Below are 21,255 nucleotides of genomic sequence, written 5' to 3' on the forward strand. Positions count from 1 at the left end.
TCCTTTCATTATGCGTCTTAAATTCGCCACTTATTTGTTTGCAAACCAACTGAGAATCCCCAAATATGTCAATGACCTCTGCTTCGAGATCGGATGCGAGTTTTAGACCGGCAATGAGTGCCTCGTACTCGGCCACGTTGTTTGTGGCGGAGAACCCGAACTTGAGAGCCTGCTGAATTTTGAATCCTCCTGGGCTGATTAATATGACCCCTGCTCCTCCAGAGCCGGACGTCGAGGAACCATCAACGAACAGAAGCCACGGACGAGACTGGTCCTCGTCAGGTTTGTGCGTCTTGGATTGGAACTGGCATTCGGCGACGAAATCTGAGAGAACTTGGGCCTTGATCGCCGTTCGAGGTTTATACTCGATGTAGAACTGGCTTAACTCGATGGTCCAAGCTGCGAGCCTGCCTGTTATGTCGGGCTTGTGCAGGATTCTTTTCAGAGGAAGATTGGTCAGGACATGGATTTCTCTCGCTTGAAAATAATGGCGTAGCTTACGACTTGCGACAACGAGAGCGTATACGAGTTTCTCGACTTGAGGGTACCTTGTTTCCGCGTCTCGTAGTGAGTGGCTGATGTAATATACAGGAATATCTTTTCCCTCATCGACACGGACCAATACTGCCGCGACCGTTTCGTCGGAAGCTGAGAGATATACCCGTAGCGGCTCACCTGTTAAGGGTCGTGTTAAAACTGGAGGATTTGTCAAAAACATCTTTAGCTCCGTGAAATTCTTTTCACAGTCTTCGTTCCATTCAAACTGCGATGATCTGGAAGCTTTTTTCATTGCAGAGAAAAACGGGAGGCATCTCTTTGAAGATTGAGGAATGAACCTTCGAAGTGCGGCTATACACCCTGTGAGTTTTTGTAAGTCTTTAATGGATCTTGGTTTGCTCATTTCTAGGATGGCTTTTGTCTGAGCTGGATCGGCCTCGATGCCTTTCTGGGTAACAAGGAATCCCAAAAATTTACCTGCAGTAAGGCCGAATGAACACTTTGCCGGGTTCAGTCGCATGTTATTTGCCCTTGCATTAGTGAACGTTTCTCGAAGGTCTGTCACGTGATCGGAGGTAGCTTTTGACTTTGTGATCATGTCATCGACGTATATTAGCATGTTTCTTCCTATCTACGAAGAGAATATTTTATCCATTGTCTGCTGAAAAGTAGCACCCGCGTTGATTAATCCGAAGGACATTACTTTGTATCCAAAGACCCCTCTATGAGTGATGAAAGCAGTTTGTTGCCAGTCATGGGAATCCATCTTAATTTGATTATACCCCGAAAAGGCGTCCATAAAGGACAGGAGTTCGTTTCCCGCTGTGGCGTCGATGAGTTGGTCGATATTGGGCAAAGGGTAAAAATCTTTAGGGCACGCCCTATTCACATCTGAATAATCAATGCACATTCTCCACTTCCCATTGCTTTTCTTAACCAGAACTACGTTTGATATCCACGTGGGGAATTGCACGGGCTCGATAAAACCGGCGTCGAGGAGTCTGTCGACCTCTTGGTCGATGGCTGCTCTTTTCTCGGCTGAGAATATACGTTGTTTCTGGCGCACAGGCCTGGTGTCTTTACTGATGTGCAGCGAATGTCGAGCAGTGGTCTCTGGGATGCCAGGCATGTCTCTCGGGACCCAAGCGAAAATGTCGGAGAATTCCCGAATGAGGTTTGTGATATCTCTTTTGAGATCTGATGAGAGGTTTTTGCCAATTCTTGTTGTTTTATCTGGGTTTCCTTCAAATACTTCTATATCTTCTGTTTCTTCGAGAGGGGAGCATGAATTGCTTGTGGATGAGTCAACCAATTCTCTTGGGTCGATATCTAGTACTTGATTGACTTCTAGCTCTTCCTCTGTCTTTTTTCTTGGAGAAACGGTGGTTAGATAACATTGTCTTGCTGTTACTTGATCACCAATCATTTCTCCCACGCCGAAATCTGTGGGAAACTTCATTTTCAAGTGGGAGATAGATGTTATAGCTCGGAGTGCGGTGATCGTTGTTCGTCCCAAAATGGCGTTGAAGCTTGAGGAAGCGCTAATCACATGGAATTTGACCATTTTCCAAATCTGACAGGGAGGGGAACCGAAAAGCACTGGCATATCGATGGTTCCTACAACGTGAACCTCATTGCCTATGAACCCGTATAGCGGGGTTCGGGAGTTTTCGAGTCTTCGATCTCCTATGTCCATTCGGGAAAAAGCATGGTGATATAACACGTCGACGGAGCTACCATTATCGACCAACATTTTCTTAACCGTATTGTTTCCCACACGTGTTGTGATGACGAGAGCATCTTGATGACCTTCGATGAGACCGGGACGATAATCGTCATCAGAGAAAGAAATGACGGGGGAGGGATTCACTCGAGGGCGTTTAGCTGTCGAGGGATTGACATTAAAGACTTCTCGAGCATAAATCTTGCGAGAGTTGTGGGAGAGACCCCCGGCGGCTACGCCGCCAAAAATAACGTCGATTACACGGTCGTTTTCGCCTCGATGCTGACGTCTGGATTCATCATCGTGTTGCACATAGTGGACTAGTTACCCTCGACGTATTTTTCCTTCGATGAGATTGCTAAGTTGAAAACATTGCTCTGTTGTATGGCCGGTGTCTTCATGATATTCACAATATCTGGAGCTTGGGGGTCTTCCTGGTTTCATGGGTCTTGGAGGGCGATAGTCCGGTTCCGTTTTTAACACCGCCAAAATTGTCGTTTTCTCAGTATTGAGTTTCGTGAACTCTTTTTCAGATCGATTGTGGGGTTGCCAATCCCTTTCTCTTCTATCCCTCGGGGGGAGGTCCGATGTGCGAGGCGGGGACGACCTACGTCGCTCTCGGCGCCTTTCCCTCGCAGGGGATCGTGGACTGTAGCTTCGGCGTCGTTCGTACTTTGACGACCTCCGTGGAGATTGTATACAGCTTACCGCTTCTTGAAGCATCATGCGGTGTTCTATAATCTGGAACGCAGCCTGTAGTGTTTTCGGCCTTTTTTCAAAGATCTCTTCTAAAAGGAGGCCATGCCTAGACTTATCGATGCCCGCTGTCAGGAAATTGACAGCCATCTGTTCTATTAAGTCTGGAATTTCTGCTATCTCTTCCCTGAACCGGGTTAGAAAACTCCTGAGACTTTCGCCGGAGCGTTGATGCATTGTCATCAAGGATGCAGTAACTTTGATTCCTTTGTAGTTGCTGGAAAATCGGGCTTGAAACTTGCTTTTCAGAGTTGTCCACGAGTCGATTGACCGAGGTGGCAAGTTACTGTACCATCGGAGAGCCGTGCCTTGAAGGCAAGTGGAGAAGAACTGACACCTAGCGATCTCCGAGTGGCCGAAGAAAGCCATGCGACCGTCAAATGTATTTAGAAATGCTAACGGGTCCGAGGATCCGTCGAAATGATCGAGAGCAGGCGTTTTCAACGTCCTGTCGATGTGCGCCTTCTCAAGCACTAATGATAGGGGGCTCTCAGAAACGGTTTCAAACCCTGCCTGATTTCTCATCAAGGTACGCATCTGGGCGATTTCTTCCTGCATTTTAGCGAACTCCTCGTGAGATATAGATTCTGTGGATTCTGTCTGATGTGAGACATCGGCAGATGACACTGTCCTCTGTCGACGTTCGCGAGGTTGCGAATATGTTGACTCCGCCGAGGGCTCATATTCGTACTCCGCATCATCCTCATCATAAAATTCATCATCTTGTCCTTCATTTTGAATTGTAGTTTGTTGGAGCTCTCGACGGAGACGGTGGATCTCACGTTTTCGCTCAAGTTTAGCCTGCAATCTCTGAGCTTCGCGCTCTAGAAACTCGAGTTCTTCATCTGAATCAAGGGAATCTTTCGGATTTCCTTGGTTTTGGGCTTTTAGCCTTTCTTTCTTTTCCAAATGTAGCTGAACGTCGCTCGAGAGAACTTTTTTTCCTTTAGATGTTTGAACTCTAAAACGCTGGTCTGACACAGCTTTTCTTTTTCTGTCCCTTTGGAGAGAGTCCTTCAATCCTAGAAATTGATCTTCTGGAGGAGCCTCAGGTGGAGGGAACAAACACTTCGGCTTCAATGCCGGTTGTTTTGGAAGCTCGCGATCGTCGTGGGTCGAGGGGTCGGCGGCAACTTCTGCCGTCAACTTCTTTACCTGAGTTGGTCCGGCGGTTCCCGGATCAAGCTCTTCTACAATCATCTTCTGGTTGGATCTTGTTAAAGCAAAGCTCCTTCTAGCGCCAAATGATGTACCAATTATATTATTATTAGTCTATATTTTTAGGAGATGATCTTCTTTGCTTAATTAGCCAACCCCTTCAAATGGGATTGTTGTCCTTTATTTATACTAAGTCCCAAATGGGCTCAATCCTTACAATCTGGGCCTTCTTGGGCTTTACATAATGTATTGTGATTATTCTAACTATAATTCATTTGGGCCGTCTTGTCCTGGTCCAACAAAACTCAAGAATTATAATCTTGAAAGTTCGACAAATGGTACCCAGCTAGCTAGCCGAAAAATTGAACAAGTGATGCAACAAACGTTGTATCTATAATCCACATAAATAATTCTTGAGAATGGCATTGAATTGTTGTGGATGCTCTAGCTGCGGTACATGTGATGCCTTCTTTATCACTTCCAACTTCACATTGCCACCCAATATCCTGCATCCATTTATTTTCATTTAAATAAATTACATGCATTATAATGTTTTTCTTGTGAGATATACTGGAACTGGACATTATAAATTAAAATATATATATATATATGTTTTTTTACGAGGGAATGACTAACTGTTTAAGTTCTTGAGCTTTCTCTAACAAAAATATTCTGTCGTTGTCTCCCCAAATGATCAACACTTCCTGCACGATGGCATACTTTGTCAATATATATATATATATGAAAATGATGCAAGGATTGATGAAATATATGAATTCTGTGTTGTGATCTGCAAGATATGATTATGATGGAATCAGGTTATCATTTGGATTATGTGTAATTAGATTATGTGGAAATGGTTTATGTAGTTATATATGCTTGGTTTTTATACAAAATATTAAGAATTTTCTACAGGTTTTGTAAGTTGCTAAAAAGATAACATACCGCTAATGTTGTGAAGAGATGTTATGTTTTTATCAATTTTACCAGTCATGACTTTGTTTCTGATGGAAGCCCTTTTAGGTTTCAATTATGATAAAATGATCTACCATGTAGTGCTTGATTTGTGATCATCCTGTTTCTGTATTACTGATAGTAATTTGTGTTTTGGAAGTTACTAGAGCCATGGACATCTGTCGGACGTTATCGAGGCAGAGCTTTGCGGTGTGTGTGCCATAGAATATGGTCTTGGCGTTGTAGGAGGAGGGGGGGTGCTGTAGTCGCAGATTACCGTTTGACAGACTCGAACAACAGGTTGCAGTCGCAGGTTACCGTGGGCAATGGCTGAATTGGAAAGAATTGGACTTCTGTACAAATTGATAGCGACCGATTCAAACCAGCACAAATAGCCTGCTCTAGTTGTATGTGTAGAACCAAGCTATTGCTAAATTTAAATTATCTTTGATTTTCACAACCATGCCAAGCTTTCTCTGTTTGCATTTTGCTACCTTTGTTAAAGGCTCGAGAAAATATGTACTCTGCTTATTACTTTAATGCTCCTAAGTACCAAGTACGTGCAAAGTATTTTTATTATAAATATATGATGAGTACTTTTGTAATTGTAGCACTTAATTTAAAAAATGGGTTAATAGGCTAAAATATAATCGAAATGACATAAAACTTGTAATTGGGTTACTGAATTCAAAAAACTGGCATTTATTTAATTCAAGAAATTAAAACTTGCATTTAGTTCACTAATGTTAACATCACTAACATAATAAAAACTGAACTTGCAACTTATAAAACTGAACTCAACCTCAACTTGCATTTACATTCCTAGATTAATAAAAACTTGTAACTATATTTACTGAATAAAAATAAACTTGTAAATGGGAACTAAATAAAAATAAATATAATATTTAATATGTTAGATATATTTGATAATGTCATGGCTAATATGTTTTATGTTTAGATTTCAGATCTTATTTGAACAGAACAAATCAGTACTTAACTGATCAGTACTTATACTGGACGTCAGAACTTAAGGGATATCAGTACTTATGTTATCAGGAGATAAGCATCAGGAGATAGATATCAGAACTTAAGTGCTGAAGGACGATCAGATAAGGACAGTAGCTGATTAAAGTTAAGAAGATCAAGATAAACATAAGAAGAGATATGCATGAAGAAGGAATTCCGTGAAGAATGGAATACTTGGAATAGAAGATATCTGATTGATATATATTAGGAAGCATAATTATATTCCATATCAATTAGCGATTATCTTGTAACTGTGTAGTATATAAACACAGACATAGGGTTTACACTATAAGTGTTATCATTATCGAGAATATTATTTACTGTAACCCTAGCAGCTCTCGTGATATTTTGTTCATCACTGAGAGATAACAGTTCCAGATTGTAACAGAGTTTATTGTTTCAATAAAGTTTGTTTTCTGTTACATAAGTTCTTGAAGTTTGATTTGATTGTAATAAACACTGTATTCACCCCCTCTACAGTGAAAGTGTGACCTAACAAGTGGTATCAGAGCCTTCTGTTAACACACATACAGTTAAAGATCCAAACACAATCATGTCTGACACAGAAACTCCAACTAAGCCTACCAAAACTGAGGAATCATCAAAGACATCAACTCAGAGTCGATATGAGACTATCAGAGTTCCCATATTGAGACCATCGGAATATCCCATATGGAAGGTAAGGATGACCATGTTTCTGGAAGCAACAGATCCAGAATACCTTGATAGAATCAAGGAAGGGCCTCACAAACCTACCAAGCTCGCTGTTGTAGTTGCAGGTGAAGCAGCAAAGACCGTACCAAAGGAAAAGAGTGATTACACTGCTGAAGATATAGCATCTATTGCTAAGGATGCCAAGGTACGACACTTATTGCATAGTGCCATTGATAATGTAATGTCAAACAGGGTAATCAACTACAAGACTGCTAAGGAGATATGGGATGCACTGGAGACAAGGTGTCAAGGAACTGAAACAGTTAAGAAGAACAGGAAGACAATACTCACTCAAGAGTATGAACACTTTGACTCTAGGACTAATGAGTCATTGACTGATGTATATGATAGATTTGTCAAACTCTTGAATGACTTGTCATTGGTTAATAAGGAGTATGATCTTAAAGATAGAAACCTTAAATTCCTGTTAGCTCTTCCTGAATGTTGGGATTTGAAGGCAACAACAATAAGAGACAACTACAATCTTGATGAAACAACTCTTGATGAAAACTATGGAATGCTCAAGACTCATGAACTTGAGATGGAACAAAGAAGCAAGAGGAAAGGAGGAAAGTCAAGGACAGTTGCTCTCAAGGCTGAAGAGGAATCCCCCAAACCACCTTCCTCAAAGAAAGACAAGGGTAAAGCTCTTATCATAAAGTCTGATACTGAGTCATCAAGTTCTGAGAGTGATGATGACTCAGATTCTGAAAGCTTGCCTGAAACTGATGCTGATAAGGAGATGATGAAGCTGTGTGCTCTTATGGTGAAAGGAATCACAAAGATTGCATACAGGAAGTTCAGGAAGGGAAAGAAGTTTTCCAGGAAAGGCATAAGTTCTGATAAGAAGAATTTCAGAAGATCTGAAGGAAGAGGAGGAAAGTCTGACAGAGGAGATTACGCTAATGTTAAATGTTATAATTGTGGTGAGAAAGGCCACATATCTCCTGATTGCAAGAAGACCAAGAGTGACAAAGGCAAAGCTCTTGTCACAAAGCAGAAAAGCTGGACAGACACCTCAGACTCTGAAAGTGAGGAGAACTATGCATTGATGGCAAATGCTGATAAATCAAGTTCTGAGAGCAGTTCTGAAGCTGCTGAAACAAAGGTACCTCAGACTACTTATGCTTTTCATACTGATGATATTAATGAGTTGAGAAGATATCTTAAAACCATGTTTGTTAGTTATAGAGATCAAACTTTAACATGTGAAAGATTAACTTCTGAAAATCTTGCTTTTAGGAAAAGAAATGATTTCTTAGAAAAAGAGTTAGTCATGTTCCATCAAACTCAGCAGGATAGAGATGATGCTTTTTATATTAGGGATGAAGTGCTAAAAATGAATGAATCTCTAAAAACTGAGTTAGAAAAGGAGAGAGAGAGTATCAGAACTTGGACTAACTCTGGCAAAACAACTCAAAATTTGCTAAGCAGTGGAAACTGGAAAGAGGGCTTAGGTTATGGAGAAAATAAAAATGAAAAAGGAACTGTAGAAATTAAGCCTGTTGATAAGCAAAAGCCGAAGTTAAAACCTGTTAAGTTTGTAACTGAAAAATCTGAAAATGAGAAATCAGAAGTTAAAAAGGAATTAGCTTCTGACAAACTAAAACAGGAAAAGACAGCTGAAGTTAACATAGGCTTAATGACAAAGAAGCAGCTTAAGCATAAGCTGAAAGATGTTAAGAATGCAAACAAGGTAAAATCACCTAGGAAAAACAGGAATGGAAAGGAAGGTGTGAATAAAAGCAATAACTATAAATCTGTTCCTGATGCTCCTAGGAAAGCGTGTCATAACTGTGGAAGTTCTAACCATCTGGCTTCTTTTTGCAGGAAGAATAAGAATATTAACTCCTTATCTACAAAATCAGGAGTTAAGAGTCAGTCTGTTAGATACAAACCACAAGATCCTTGTTTTCATTGTGGTAGTTTATGGCATTCCATTTATACTTGTAAGGAATATCATAGTTTGTACTATGATTATTCTCAAATAAAACCTTCTTTAAAGAAAGTATCTGTTGTTCCTTCTAGTGTAAGTTCTGATTCAAAGTCTGGTAGTATAAGTTCTGATAAGAAAACTGTTAACATAAAATCTGATGCTAAATCCGCTGCAAATGTTAACAAACCTAAAAAGGCCAAAGGATCCAAGCAAGTCTGGGTCCTTAAAACTAATAATTAGTGGTCTTTTTGATTGCAGGGCAACAGGAAAAATATTTTAGTTCTGGACAGTGGATGTTCAGGACATATGACTGGAAATAAGGCCCTGCTATCAGACTTTGTGGAGAAAGCTGGCCCAAGTGTTTCTTATGGAGATGGCAACATTGGAAAAACTTTGGGATATGGCAATATCAATCTTGGGAATGTCATCATTAAAGATGTAGCTCTGGTCTCAGGACTTAAACACAACTTACTGAGTATAAGTCAAATCTGTGACAGAGGTTATCATGTTGATTTCTTTGCAGAACATTGTGAAATAGTTAGTAAATCTAAAGAAAAAATTGTTCTGAAGGGATTCAGGCGTGGTAACATTTATGAAGCTAAGCTTTCAACAAGTTCTGATGGTTCTGCAATCTGTTTAGTAAGTAGAGCCTCAATTGAAGAAAGCTGGAATTGGCACAAGAAACTCTCTCATTTAAACTTCAACAAGATAAATGAACTGATCAAGAAAGATCTTGTGAGAGGACTGCCAAAATCAGTGTTTGTTCCTGATGGTCTTTGTGACTCATGTCAGAAGGCTAAACAAAGAAAATCTTCGTTCAAGAGCAAGACTGAATCATCAATTCTTGAGCCTTATTATCTGCTTCATGTTGATCTATTTGGTCCAGTGAATGTCATGTCTATTGCAAAGAAGAAATATGCGTTGGTCATAGTAGATGAGTTCACCAGATACACATGGGTGTATTTCTTGCACACAAAAAGTGAAACTGCATCTATCCTGATTGATCATGTCAAACATCTGGATAAATTGATCAAAGATTCTGTGAAAATTTTGAGGAGTGATAATGGCACTGAATTCAAGAATCTGATAATGGAAGAGTTCTGCAAAAATCATGGAATAAAGCAGGAATTTTCTGCTCCTGGAACTCCACAGCAAAATGGAGTTGTTGAAAGGAAGAATAGAACTCTCATTGAAGCTGCACGAACAATGCTTGAAGAAGCAAAGCTTCCAACCTATTTCTGGGCTGAAGCTGTGCAGACTGCTTGTTTTACTCAAAATGCAACACTCATTAACAAGCATGGAAAAACACCATATGAGATGGTGAAGAACAAGAAGCCAAATCTCAAATACTTTCATGTATTTGGATGTAAGTGTTTTGTTCTCAAGACTCATCCTGAACAGCTATCCAAGTTTGATCTAAAAGCTGATGAGGGAATCTTTGTTGGATATCCACTTTCTACAAAAGCCTTCAGAGTCTATAATTTGAGAACAAAAGTGGTCATGGAATCTATCAATGTCTCTTTTGATGACAAGAAGATCACTGGACTTGAAGATTGCATTGATCATGATCAGCTGAGATTTGAAAATGAAGATTCATATTCTGATACCTCAAGTCCTGACAGTCTAAGTCCTGATACTGTAAATTCTGATGGATTAAACTCTGATGTTATTGAAACTGTGGTGACTACGTCAAAGGAAGATGCACCAATGCAGGGGGAGCATACTCAAGATATTATCACATCTCAAGAAGCATCAGAACATACATCTGGCTCTTCAAATTCTGATTCGTCAAGTTCTGATAAGCCAAGTACTGAAAATCTAAATACTGAAGGATCCAACTCAGAGAGCATAGTTTCAGGGGGAGCATCAGAAAATGAAACCGAAGACAGCATGAATCATGGGGGAGCATCCAGTTCTAGAGAAAATCTTCCATCTGCAAGGAAGTGGACAAAATCACATACACCTGATTTGATAATTGGAAATCCTGAGGCAGGTGTCAGAACTAGAACAGGTACTTCGAATGAATGTCTTTACAATTCTTTTCTCTCTCAGTCTGAGCCAAAGAAAGTGGAAGAAGCTCTTCAAGATGCTGATTGGGTGAAAGCAATGCAGGAAGAGTTGAATGAATTTGAAAGAAACAAAGTCTGGACCTTAGTGCCAAGACCCAAGAATAGATCGGTTGTTGGTACAAAGTGGGTATTCAGAAACAAAACTGACAGTGATGGCATAATTGTAAGGAACAAGGCAAGGCTGGTTGCAAAAGGATATTCTCAACAGGAGGGAATTGACTATGATGAAACATTTGCTCCAGTTGCTAGGTTAGAAGCCATAAGGATATTCATGGCTTATGCTGCTCACAAAAAGTTTACTGTCTTTCAAATGGATGTGAAAAGTGCTTTTCTCAATGGAGAATTGGAAGAGGAAGTATATGTTGAACAACCTCCAGGCTTTGTAGATTCCAAACATCCAGATTATGTCTACAGGCTTGATAAAGCACTTTATGGACTTAAGCAAGCTCCTAGAGCATGGTATGAGACTTTAGCTCAGTTTCTTCTGGAAAGTGGATTCAACAGAGGAACTATTGACAAAACACTGTTCTATCTCAACCATGGCAAGGACTTACTTTTGATCCAGATTTATGTTGATGATATTATTTTTGGGTCTCCAAATGACAAACTTTGCAAAAAGTTTGCCAAACTAATGCAGTCAAGATATCAGATGAGTATGATGGGAGAACTCGGTTATTTTATGGGCCTTCAAGTCAAACAGAGTGAAGAAGGAACTTTTATTTGTCAATCTAAGTACACCAGAAACTTGCTGAAGAAATTTGGAATGCAAGACTGTTCAAGTGCATCCACTCCCATGGCCACTGCAACAAAACTGGATAAGGATACTGGTAATTCAGTAGATATTACTGATTACAGAGGTTGCAAAATTGACAGGAAAAGCACAAGTGGAAGCTGCCAATTTCTTGGAGGCAGGTTGGTTTCTTGGTATAGCAAGAAACAAAAGTCAATTTCCACATCAACTGCAGAAGCAGAGTATATTGCTGCAGGAAGCTGCTGTGCACAGATTCTCTGGATGAAGAATCAGTTACTGGATTATGGGTTAACATATTTCAAAATCCCTATTTACTGTGATAATCAAAGTGCTATTGCTATGACAGGTAATCCAGTTCAACACTCTATGACAAAGCACATCAGCATCAGGTACCATTTCATCAGGGAACATGTGGATGAAGGTACAGTGGAATTGCATTTTGTTCCCACAGATCAACAAGTAGCAGATATCTTCACAAAACCACTGTGTGAAGCTACCTTTACAAAATTGGTAAATGAACTTGGAATGATTTCAGTCTCAGTTTGTACTCGCATATGTTGAAGTGGAAGAGAAGCATTACTTTGAGAGATGAATCAGATTCTGAGGATCAGATTTCCTCTTCAGAACCTGTGGTAAATGAAGCTGAGAAGGCAACTTCTCAGACGGATTCTGCAATTGGGGGTTCTAGGCTTCTCAAGAGGCTTAGACGTATGACGGTTCCTGAAACTCCCAAGGAATCCAAATCAACAAGGAAGTACAAGAAACAGAGGGCACAAAGGCCAGTTTCAGATGATGAGGAGGAAGCAGCTAAGGAAGGGGATCAAGAATCTCTGATCTCACAAGACAAGGAATTTGCTCCAGTCACTTCTTCTCCATCAACTCCATCTCAGGAACCTGTATCTGACAAGGCTAATTCACCTTCTATGTCTCTTGTTGATCCAGGCACAAGTGCTGAAATTGATATTCAGAACCTGGTTGTGCCTGAAATACTTTTCTTAGAAGCTCCAACAGCAAATAATCCTTCCACAACAACTGTTACTGATGCTGTTCAAACTCCTGAGTTATCACTAACACCTTCTCTGCATCAAGATGCTGATGATCAGATTTTAGGTGAGCATCAGGATATGGCTGTTGATCAGAACTTAGTATCAGATCAGCAATTAGAGGATGTTGAAGCCTCCATTGCTACTCACACAGTTGTCTTATCAGAAGATACTGATTCTCTAAGTTCTGATGCTGCAAATGTTGGAGATACTGGTGAGGCTGCTACAACTGTAGATGCTGATGAAGCAGGTCCTTCAGGACATACTCCTCCACTGACTCTTCCTAAGTCTGAACTGGTAAAGGAGTTTGTTATCAGGGATGCACCAGTACCTTGGAGTGAAACTCCTGCAGGACAGGAGTGGACTAAGGAATGGAACTCAGTTTCATGTGTTCCAAATGCTTTACATCTTGCTGAGCACTTGACTAAAGCTGATGAAATGTTACATTCTGATGATTTTAAAACCCAGCTTAGAGTCACTGCATTGAGTACTAAACATCTACAAGGTCTTCATTCCAACACTCATGCAGAGCTACACAAGATTCAGGAGAACTTTATCAAACAGGAACAAGTTTGGAAAATTGATAAGAAAAAGTTCTTCCAACCTACCATTGACAGGGTTGCTTATATTGAGAAAACTCAAGAGAAGCAACAAGCTCAGATTGATCAAATTCTGACAAATCAAGCTTCTCAGCAATCGCAACTTACTGAAATCCAGACCTCAGTGGAACTACTTATCTCTCTTTTATTACCTGCTGATGCCAAAAAGGGGGAGAAGGTAATTAAGTCCAAATGCAAAACCAACAAGTCACTGCAAGGAAAGGATGATGGAAAAGATGACCAAGGAAACTTTGGAATGGGTAGTGGTCATAGTCAAGGTAGAAGGTTTACATCAAGACAAGCTAGTCACAGAACAAGTTCTGATACTGGGAAAAGAATAAGTTCTGCTGCTGGTAAAAGGATAAGTTCTGATGAACTTCTAGATCTTGATGAGGAAATGTCAAGACAGTTATTTCTTCAAGAAAATCCAGGGATGGACTTGGAAAGTTTAAAGGAAGAAGAAGCCAGACTTAAATCAGAGAAAGTCACATCTAAATCTGAAGCTTCTGGTAAAAAGTTACTTCCAAAACCTAAAGGCATTGTGATCAAAGAAAGGATACATACTGAAGAAACTTTGGCTAGATCACAACCACAGATAGATCCAAGATCCAAGGGTAAAGAAAAGGTTGGTGAACCTATCAAGCCTTATGTACCTCCTGAGGAAGAAGAAATTACTGATGGAAAAGATGATCTTGCTCTGACTTCAAGAAAAGTTCTTAAAACAACCTCTGACATGGCTCAAGTTGTTCAGAGTCAAGAAATTGTAAGTTTTGATATTCAGAAGAAGCAAGTAACCTCTGACAGTGCTCAAGTTAACTTGATATCAGAAAATAAATCTAAAACACTCCTACCAGGATTCACTAAAGCAAAACAGACTCAATCTTTGAAGACTACTCCAAGTGGTTTTGAAGCAAGAGTAGTTACTGGAAAGGAAGCTAGAGATAAAACTGGATTGGGAAGTGCTGATGAAAGAAGAGTACACAACACTACCGATGATCCAACTTCCTTGAGTGAACCAGGTATTGGAGCAACTCCTGAGAGATTGAATCAACTAGAATCTGTACAGATGGTTTACCATACCTACTTGAAAGAATACATCATGTTGTATTTCATGACAGATGGTAGGGTTTATCATATAAGACAAAATGCCATTCCTTTGAAGTATTTTAAAGAATTGGAGCATGTACTTTTCTTACTTCAAGTGGATAACAGAATAACAGAGACTGCTGCAAACTACTTGAAAGAACAGATTCAGAGACAGAAAAGGCTTTATTCTGTTAAGTCTGACAGCAGATATGTTCCAAAGTACAGAAATCACAATGGTGATATTGTTGATATGAAGCCTAATACTGCACAGATCAGAACATATCTTGGTATTAAGGGGCTTGAATTCAATCTAGAGTCTAACAAAGCTTATGTCATAAGACTAGATCGGGGGTTGAGAAAAGCAAAGATTAATGATCTCAGAGCTGCAATATTTCAAACTGGTGAAGATACTGCAGAGCTTAAAGATGTCAAACGGAGAATGATTGATGAACTCAGATATGCTGAGAAATGTTTGTTGAAGAATTATCTCAGAACAACTCCTGACATCAGAGAGATCAGAAAATGATGAAGCCAAGTCAAAGATCTACAACTACTTAAATTCTGATGTGTATACAGACCAAAGTTGTTATCAGAAGTTGAATTGGTAAAAGCTTTAAGGACTGTAAGTTGTAGTTATCTTGTCTATTTCTCATGCATTTGTACTTAATGTTTTTGACATCATCAAATATCTGTTAAACTTGTATATTTTGCTAATTTACAAGTTGGGGGAGATTGTTAGATATATTTGATAATGTCATGGCTAATATGTTTTATGTTTAGATTTCAGATCTTATTTGAACAGAACAAATCAGTACTTAACTGATCAGTACTTATACTGGACGTCAGAACTTAAGGGTTATCAGTACTTATGTTATCAGGAGATAAGCATCAGGAGATAGATATCAGAACTTAAGTGCTGAAGGACGATCAGATAAGGACAGTAGCTGATTAAAGTTAAGAAGATCAAGATAAACATAAGAAGAGATATGCATGAAGAAGGAATTCCGTGAAGAATGGAATACTTGGAATAGAAGATATCTGATTGATATATATTAGGAAGCAGAATTATATTCCATATCAATTAGCGATTATCTTGTAACTGTGTAGTATATAAACACAGACATAGGGTTTACACTATAAGTGTTATCATTATCGAGAATATTATTTACTGTAACCCTAGCAGCTCTCGTGATATTTTGTTCATCACTGAGAGATAACAGTTCCAGATTGTAACAGAGTTTATTGTTTCAATAAAGTTTGTTTTCTGTTACATAAGTTCTTGAAGTTTGATTTGATTGTAATAAACACTGTATTCACCCCCTCTACAGTGAAAGTGTGACCTAACATAATATTTAATATTTAATATATATATGTGTGTGTATATATACATATAAATACACTATAAATTTAATATAATATATTTTTAAATTATTTAAATATTTAAATATAAAATATATTTATTCGAATTCGGATATTATCGGATACGAATATGCCTATATCTGTATCCGTATCCGCAATTGTCGGATTCGAATACGGATAATATCCGTTTTGTTTCGGATACGGATAAGATCCACTTTATTTCGGATACGAATGCGGATTTTTCGGACGAATATCGAAATTTTCGAATTTTTTGACTGCCCTACTTATTGGGACCAAAAAGTCATTTCAATCAGCTAACTACCAATCACCAATATTATCTTTTTCATTTGGTCGAACATCTAATTTAATACAATAAGCTAATTTTATCTCAAAAAAACTAACTTCCAAACATGGCCTAAATCTAACCGTGAATACTATAATATAATATTTAAAACACGATTTTCATTTTAATGATTTTCGATAAATACAAATTTGATTTCAATTGTTATTTTTAATATTAAAAGCTAAATTATTAATTTAATTGAGTAAATAAATGTATATCAATGAAAATATGTGTTATTTTATACTTTTTTGACTTTGATAACCGAATTGCAAGTTGACCATCAGTCCAATAATTTAATTGCAACTTTTTAACAGTACAGTTAGTTAATTGCAAGTTTATATTAGTTCAATTAGTCGAGTGCAAATTTTTTGAGTTCAGTTACCCAGTTACAAGTTTTAGGTCAGTTTGATTATGTTTTAGTCTATTACCCCATTAAAAAATTTTAAACTTTGTTATTTAAATACACTACGTACTCATATAACTCCCCTAAATATGTACTTGAGGGCATTTTTCTCAAAATTATAACATATTATTTATGATTTACCAAATATTTCAACAACTTATAAGTAACTAATACGTAAATTTATTCAAACGCCTAAATGACTTATACGTTACGATATACGGTATTTTTACGCTTTAAGACATGAGTTACAATTTTTAATAAATCCCAAACAGACCCGTAAATATCCAGAAAATAGTCCGGAGTGGAAGCGGTCAACTCCAACAAAATTTAGTTCTTACTCCTGAGTTTTTGAAAGTGAAAAAAATAAGTGATAAAAAAATAAAGCGTTTGTATCCCATATTTGATATGAAAATTTTGAATTGAAAAATATCAACAAAACTTAGTTCAGTTTTTGAAAGTGAAGAAAATAAGTAATAAGGAGATAAAATGTTTATATTCAATATTTAAAACAAAAATTTTAAATTTAAAAATATGACAAATTTACATTTACCGTCACTTGTTTGTACGGGAGCATGAAATTACTTTATTATGGTGTACTGAAAAAAAAACTTTAGGAATAACGAGTTAGAGTAAAATTGTGAATGAAGCAGCGGACGAAAGTGGGGAAAGGAGGGGGGTGTACCTGGCTAATAGGAGACAATGTGGCGACGTCATTTTGTCCAATAGTTAAGCCCTTCAACAACTCTAGCTTCTCCTTTCTATTTTGGTTGTACAAAGTCTGCAATTATGTGTCGACAACGGGACATCCATGGTTAGTGTCACTTTATTTGCTACTATTCAAATATCCATACTACATGTCATGATCTTGCTGAGAGCGACCTCCCTCCCGCCCGCTCCAAAACATATATGATTTGATATATCAATTAAACTATGATTACTGTTGTGGCCACCAACTTTACAACTATAAACATGCATGATTGGAATTCTGATCAGCGTATCCGAAACCTGGTCCCGTTTGATGCGGTAAACTAAGAAAATAGCATACATTTCTTGTCTAGTTCTCTAAATTCAAAAATGTTTGATCACCTATATTGGAAGCTAGTCATAAATAAACTACTCGGGTTATTAATTCTCGATAACAATCAGCGCAATCAGATACCTTAAATGCATGACAGATCCAATATTTTGGGTTTGAACAATTTTCAAAAAATATATTTCATCTGTCCCTAGAAATGTTTTCTATTTATGTTGTACACGCTTGTCAATGCACATTTTTTATTGTTAATATCTTTAATTTCATATTAGTATTAAATATAAAAACTTCAGTGTATTAAAGTATTCATAAATACGAATTCAACAAAATCGCTCATATATTTGATCTTATAAATTAGACGTAAATTAATAGTTCATCGCTTATCATGAACAGTGTTACAAGTCAAAATCGGAATTGTAAAAAGGGACGGAGGGAGTACTAATTTTAAGACAAATGCTGAATTCTTGATTATCACTCATTCCCGATATTTTCTTGAAAAGAAATACTATAATTTGTAAGGTAACCCAATATTCAAAAAAAGAATTCTGCTTAACAATAAGTGAAGAGTTATTAGAATTATTTGACAAAATCAAAAATTATAATCTTAATAATAATTGATTAATTAATTTATTAAGTAGAAGCTGACCTCAATAAAATCATTCAAGAAAAAATCCGGCAAGCGCACTCTCCGGAAAACAGCCAAGGCCATCAAACTCCGCAACTGCGCCGCCGTCTTCGGCAACATAACCTCCTCAATCCTGTCCATATTAGCTCTCTTAACCAAATCTTGATTATCTCTCAACCTCATATTAACTCCAGAACTTGCGATCACCACCTTGTCAACTTTCTCCGGCATGATGGTCGCCATATGATACGCTACAAACCCTCCATAACTGGTCCCCACCACAGAATAACTCTGCACACCAAGCTTCTCCATCATCTTCCCCATGCACTCAGCCTGAAATATCTCTGACCTGCCAGGCCCGGACGTGAATGATTCACCAAAGAACACTAAGTCAGGCACATAAACATCGAAAAGTTTAGCGAGAAACACGGCTTGCATGCGCCATTGCCACATCCCAGCGGGTCCGAAACCGTGGATGAGAACAACTGCAGGTTTGGGAAGGATGGTGTCGGAGTTTGTTGGTTTCGGAGCCCATACATGGATTCGGGTTTGGTTGTCGATGTTAATGAGTTGCGAGGTGAGTCCGGCGGAGATGAGACAGCGACGGAGGTATCTGCTGTATAATGACGTGAGGCTCAGGCAAGAACATCCCATCCTTTTTTTTTTTAGTTTTTGGTTAGTGTAGGGTGAGAAATGAATGGTGAGGCTGTGTTTTCTATTTTGGAATTGGTTGGTTGTTGGAATGACTCATGGCAATTTCAATGTTGTGCAACTCATTGTTTTGTTTATTTCTGTAGTGTCACCTAATACAGGAGATCTCAAATTAATTATTAATTTTTTTAAAAATGATATGACGTGATAGTATGAAATTTTTTAATTGTAATGTGATTTATGGGGCCTGTCTTTTTGAATTGTATCATAACCAATTACAAAATGACACATATTTTGTAATCATTTTAAGATTCAATTTGAATACTCTGATATTTTCCTTTTCAAAAATTGTGCCGCTTTTCATAGTGTTTTGCTAATTTTTTTTTTGTATGTACAATGCTTTCCCATGGTGTAAAAAATAAAGTATGAAACAAGTTGGAGCAGCCCTGGCTGGGGGTCGGAGAAGTCCAGTCCAGGGCCTTGTTTGTCAAGCAAGTATTTCTGGTATGGTGGCCGGTTCCAACATGGCAGTGTGAATCGACCGACCTAGCTGCACTTGTCATTAATACTGTCACGTCATGAGAGTTGAGAATTAGTTGAGAATTAGTTGAGAGTATAAACCTTTGTCAATAAATACAATCTTAAGCTTTGTCATGAGCTGCCTTCATCTGCATATTATGCAGCCAGTCCTTTCATCATCACTTCTTTTGCCGATTCCCTGTTACCAACAATGTAAGCTTGTTGAGCCTTATTTTAATATATGAAATTTATGAGCTTCAAGTGTTTTTATTCTCAACTATGCTTATAGTTGACATGAAAATCCAAGTGATCTGTTTAGTTTGAGTGGCTTTCCATTCTTATATTGAAATTTGAACTTGGAGTACCCTGACTCTTATCTTAACAAGGGACATTCAGTCCATGTACTAAAGACCAGGAGTTGCATCCACTACCATGACAGACTAAACCTGAACTTATACCGTTACTCCGCTTACTGAAAAATGGGCAGACCAAGTAGCTGTTTGTAAATAATGAATTCTGATCTCGACCTAGTAACTCAAAACCCATATTAGGAATCAGTACCTCTGGCCTCTGCCTCTTTTTCTAAACTTAAGAAAACGAAGGACAGAAACTGCATCCAGACTGTATCAATAAAAAAGGCTTCTCGTGTGATACAAGAATTACTGGATAAGGGTTCCATAGGCTGACCCACGAACCATGCAACTTAAAATACTAGAGAGCTGGAAGCATACACATTTATATATATATATATATATATATACATGCCATATAGATACATGCTGCTGAATGTTAAGAGAAAGAGAAGCCTGGCATATTCTTTATTATCAGAGTTTCAACCATCAAAAAAGATGCAACAACCTGAAGCAGATTTACATTTTGAGGAATAAAATCAATGAAAATTAGAAGTGTAGATAGATATGAATAATTTGTAATAAGCACTGTAGAGGATAAATTATAGTGTTCTCATGTAAAGCATACTTGCGATGAGCCGCAGATGAGAGCATTTATTCATCCATTAGTCTGACATGATGTGCTGCAATGCATAGCCTTAGTATGTGCACAGGACTGCATTGCGAATCCAATTTATAACACTAGAAACTATTAAAGCCTTCAAAGTTCCCCAAGAATCTTTCATCATGGACACTGTGATTCAATATCATGTAAGAATATAACAAGTTGTCACTCATCAATGACATTAAATATGTCATTATGTAGTACCCAGTTAAGAGACATCATGTAGTTCTCACATCTATCATTTAAACTAATTTAATTGCATAACATATGTTAAAAATGACTATTACAGCAATGGAGTAGCTTACATTCAAAATACAACCTTAATTGATAATTATTTGTTGGTAGTTGCTACTCTTTAACTTAAAGAACACTAATCATAGCGCAGAAATAGACTTGATACACCTTCCACCAATGCAACCCATCCCAATCAGCACACCAGCCAAGACAAACCTCAAATTTGTTAACAAAAAAAGTTCCTAAAAAAATTATAGAAACTAATCCGTTTCTAAAGCTGAAAAGCCCTAAAGAAACATTTAACTTGATTACAAAGATCTCAAAGATTAAGCCTGCATAAATTATGCATATTAAAACCATACCATGGACAAGGAAAAGGATCAAGAAATGAGAATGTTAAACCTATGAAATAATATGGATATAACTTCATATGATGCATCATAAGATTCCAAGATGACGAAAATTCATAAAATTCCAAGATAAAGAAAATTCATTAAACAACATGAATATATGAATTTAGGTAGGCACAAACAGCTAATTCCTATCTCAACATGACTTGGTTTCCATAAAGAAAACAGAACATAATAAATCTAATACTTGAGCAAGATAACTAAATGAGATTGTCACACCACTGTAGAAAAATCATAACTATGGAAGCGATGAAATATAAGGAAGGCTTAAATTACATAAATGTAGCTTCCCAGTTGCATAATCATAATAATGTCAAGATAAAGAAAGTTTTAGTAAATAAACAGATCATA

The 21,255-nt window shown here is 37.8% G+C and overlaps 2 protein-coding genes across 2 annotated transcripts; both read right to left on the reverse strand.

Moving 5' to 3' along the window:
• Window positions 1-1,129: 1,129 nt before the first annotated feature.
• Window positions 1,130-4,177, reverse strand: LOC141673936 (uncharacterized). Its single transcript, XM_074480664.1, has 2 exons — window positions 2,598-4,177; window positions 1,130-2,510 (listed from the first exon to the last, which is right to left on the reverse strand). The coding sequence occupies exons 1-2, from the start codon at window positions 4,175-4,177 to the stop codon at window positions 1,130-1,132; spliced, it is 2,961 nt and encodes a 986-aa protein (XP_074336765.1).
• A 93-nt stretch (window positions 4,178-4,270) lies between these two features.
• LOC141672250 (uncharacterized) lies at window positions 4,271-18,828 on the reverse strand. Its single transcript, XM_074478806.1, has 4 exons — window positions 18,098-18,828; window positions 17,101-17,196; window positions 4,772-4,839; window positions 4,271-4,641 (listed from the first exon to the last, which is right to left on the reverse strand). Exons 1-4 carry the CDS (start codon window positions 18,728-18,730, stop codon window positions 4,527-4,529), a joined length of 912 nt encoding a protein of 303 aa, XP_074334907.1. The 5' UTR covers window positions 18,731-18,828; the 3' UTR covers window positions 4,271-4,526.
• Window positions 18,829-21,255: the final 2,427 nt, after the last annotated feature.

Source organism: Apium graveolens, chromosome 7 (genome assembly GCF_009905375.1).
Source record: "Apium graveolens cultivar Ventura chromosome 7, ASM990537v1, whole genome shotgun sequence".
In the NCBI taxonomy this organism is placed as follows: domain Eukaryota; kingdom Viridiplantae; phylum Streptophyta; class Magnoliopsida; order Apiales; family Apiaceae; genus Apium; species Apium graveolens.

What these genes read in the sequence shown, in the direction of transcription:
- LOC141673936 (XM_074480664.1), bottom strand. Translation starts at nt 4,177, where the DNA reads ATGATTGTAGAAGAGCTTGATCCGGGAACCGCCGGACCAACTCAGGTA. An exon ending in GACACCGGCCATACAACAGA is followed by an intron (nt 2,511 to 2,597) that starts GCAATGTTTTCA and finishes TGATGAATCCAG; the next exon opens with ACGTCAGCATCGAGGCGAAA.
- LOC141672250 (XM_074478806.1), bottom strand. Translation starts at nt 18,730, where the DNA reads ATGGGATGTTCTTGCCTGAGCCTCACGTCATTATACAGCAGATACCTC. An exon ending in TCTTGAATGATTTTATTGAG is followed by an intron (nt 17,197 to 18,097) that starts GTCAGCTTCTAC and finishes ACATAATTGCAG; the next exon opens with ACTTTGTACAACCAAAATAG. An exon ending in AAAGCTCAAGAACTTAAACA is followed by an intron (nt 4,642 to 4,771) that starts GTTAGTCATTCC and finishes AAATGGATGCAG; the next exon opens with GATATTGGGTGGCAATGTGA.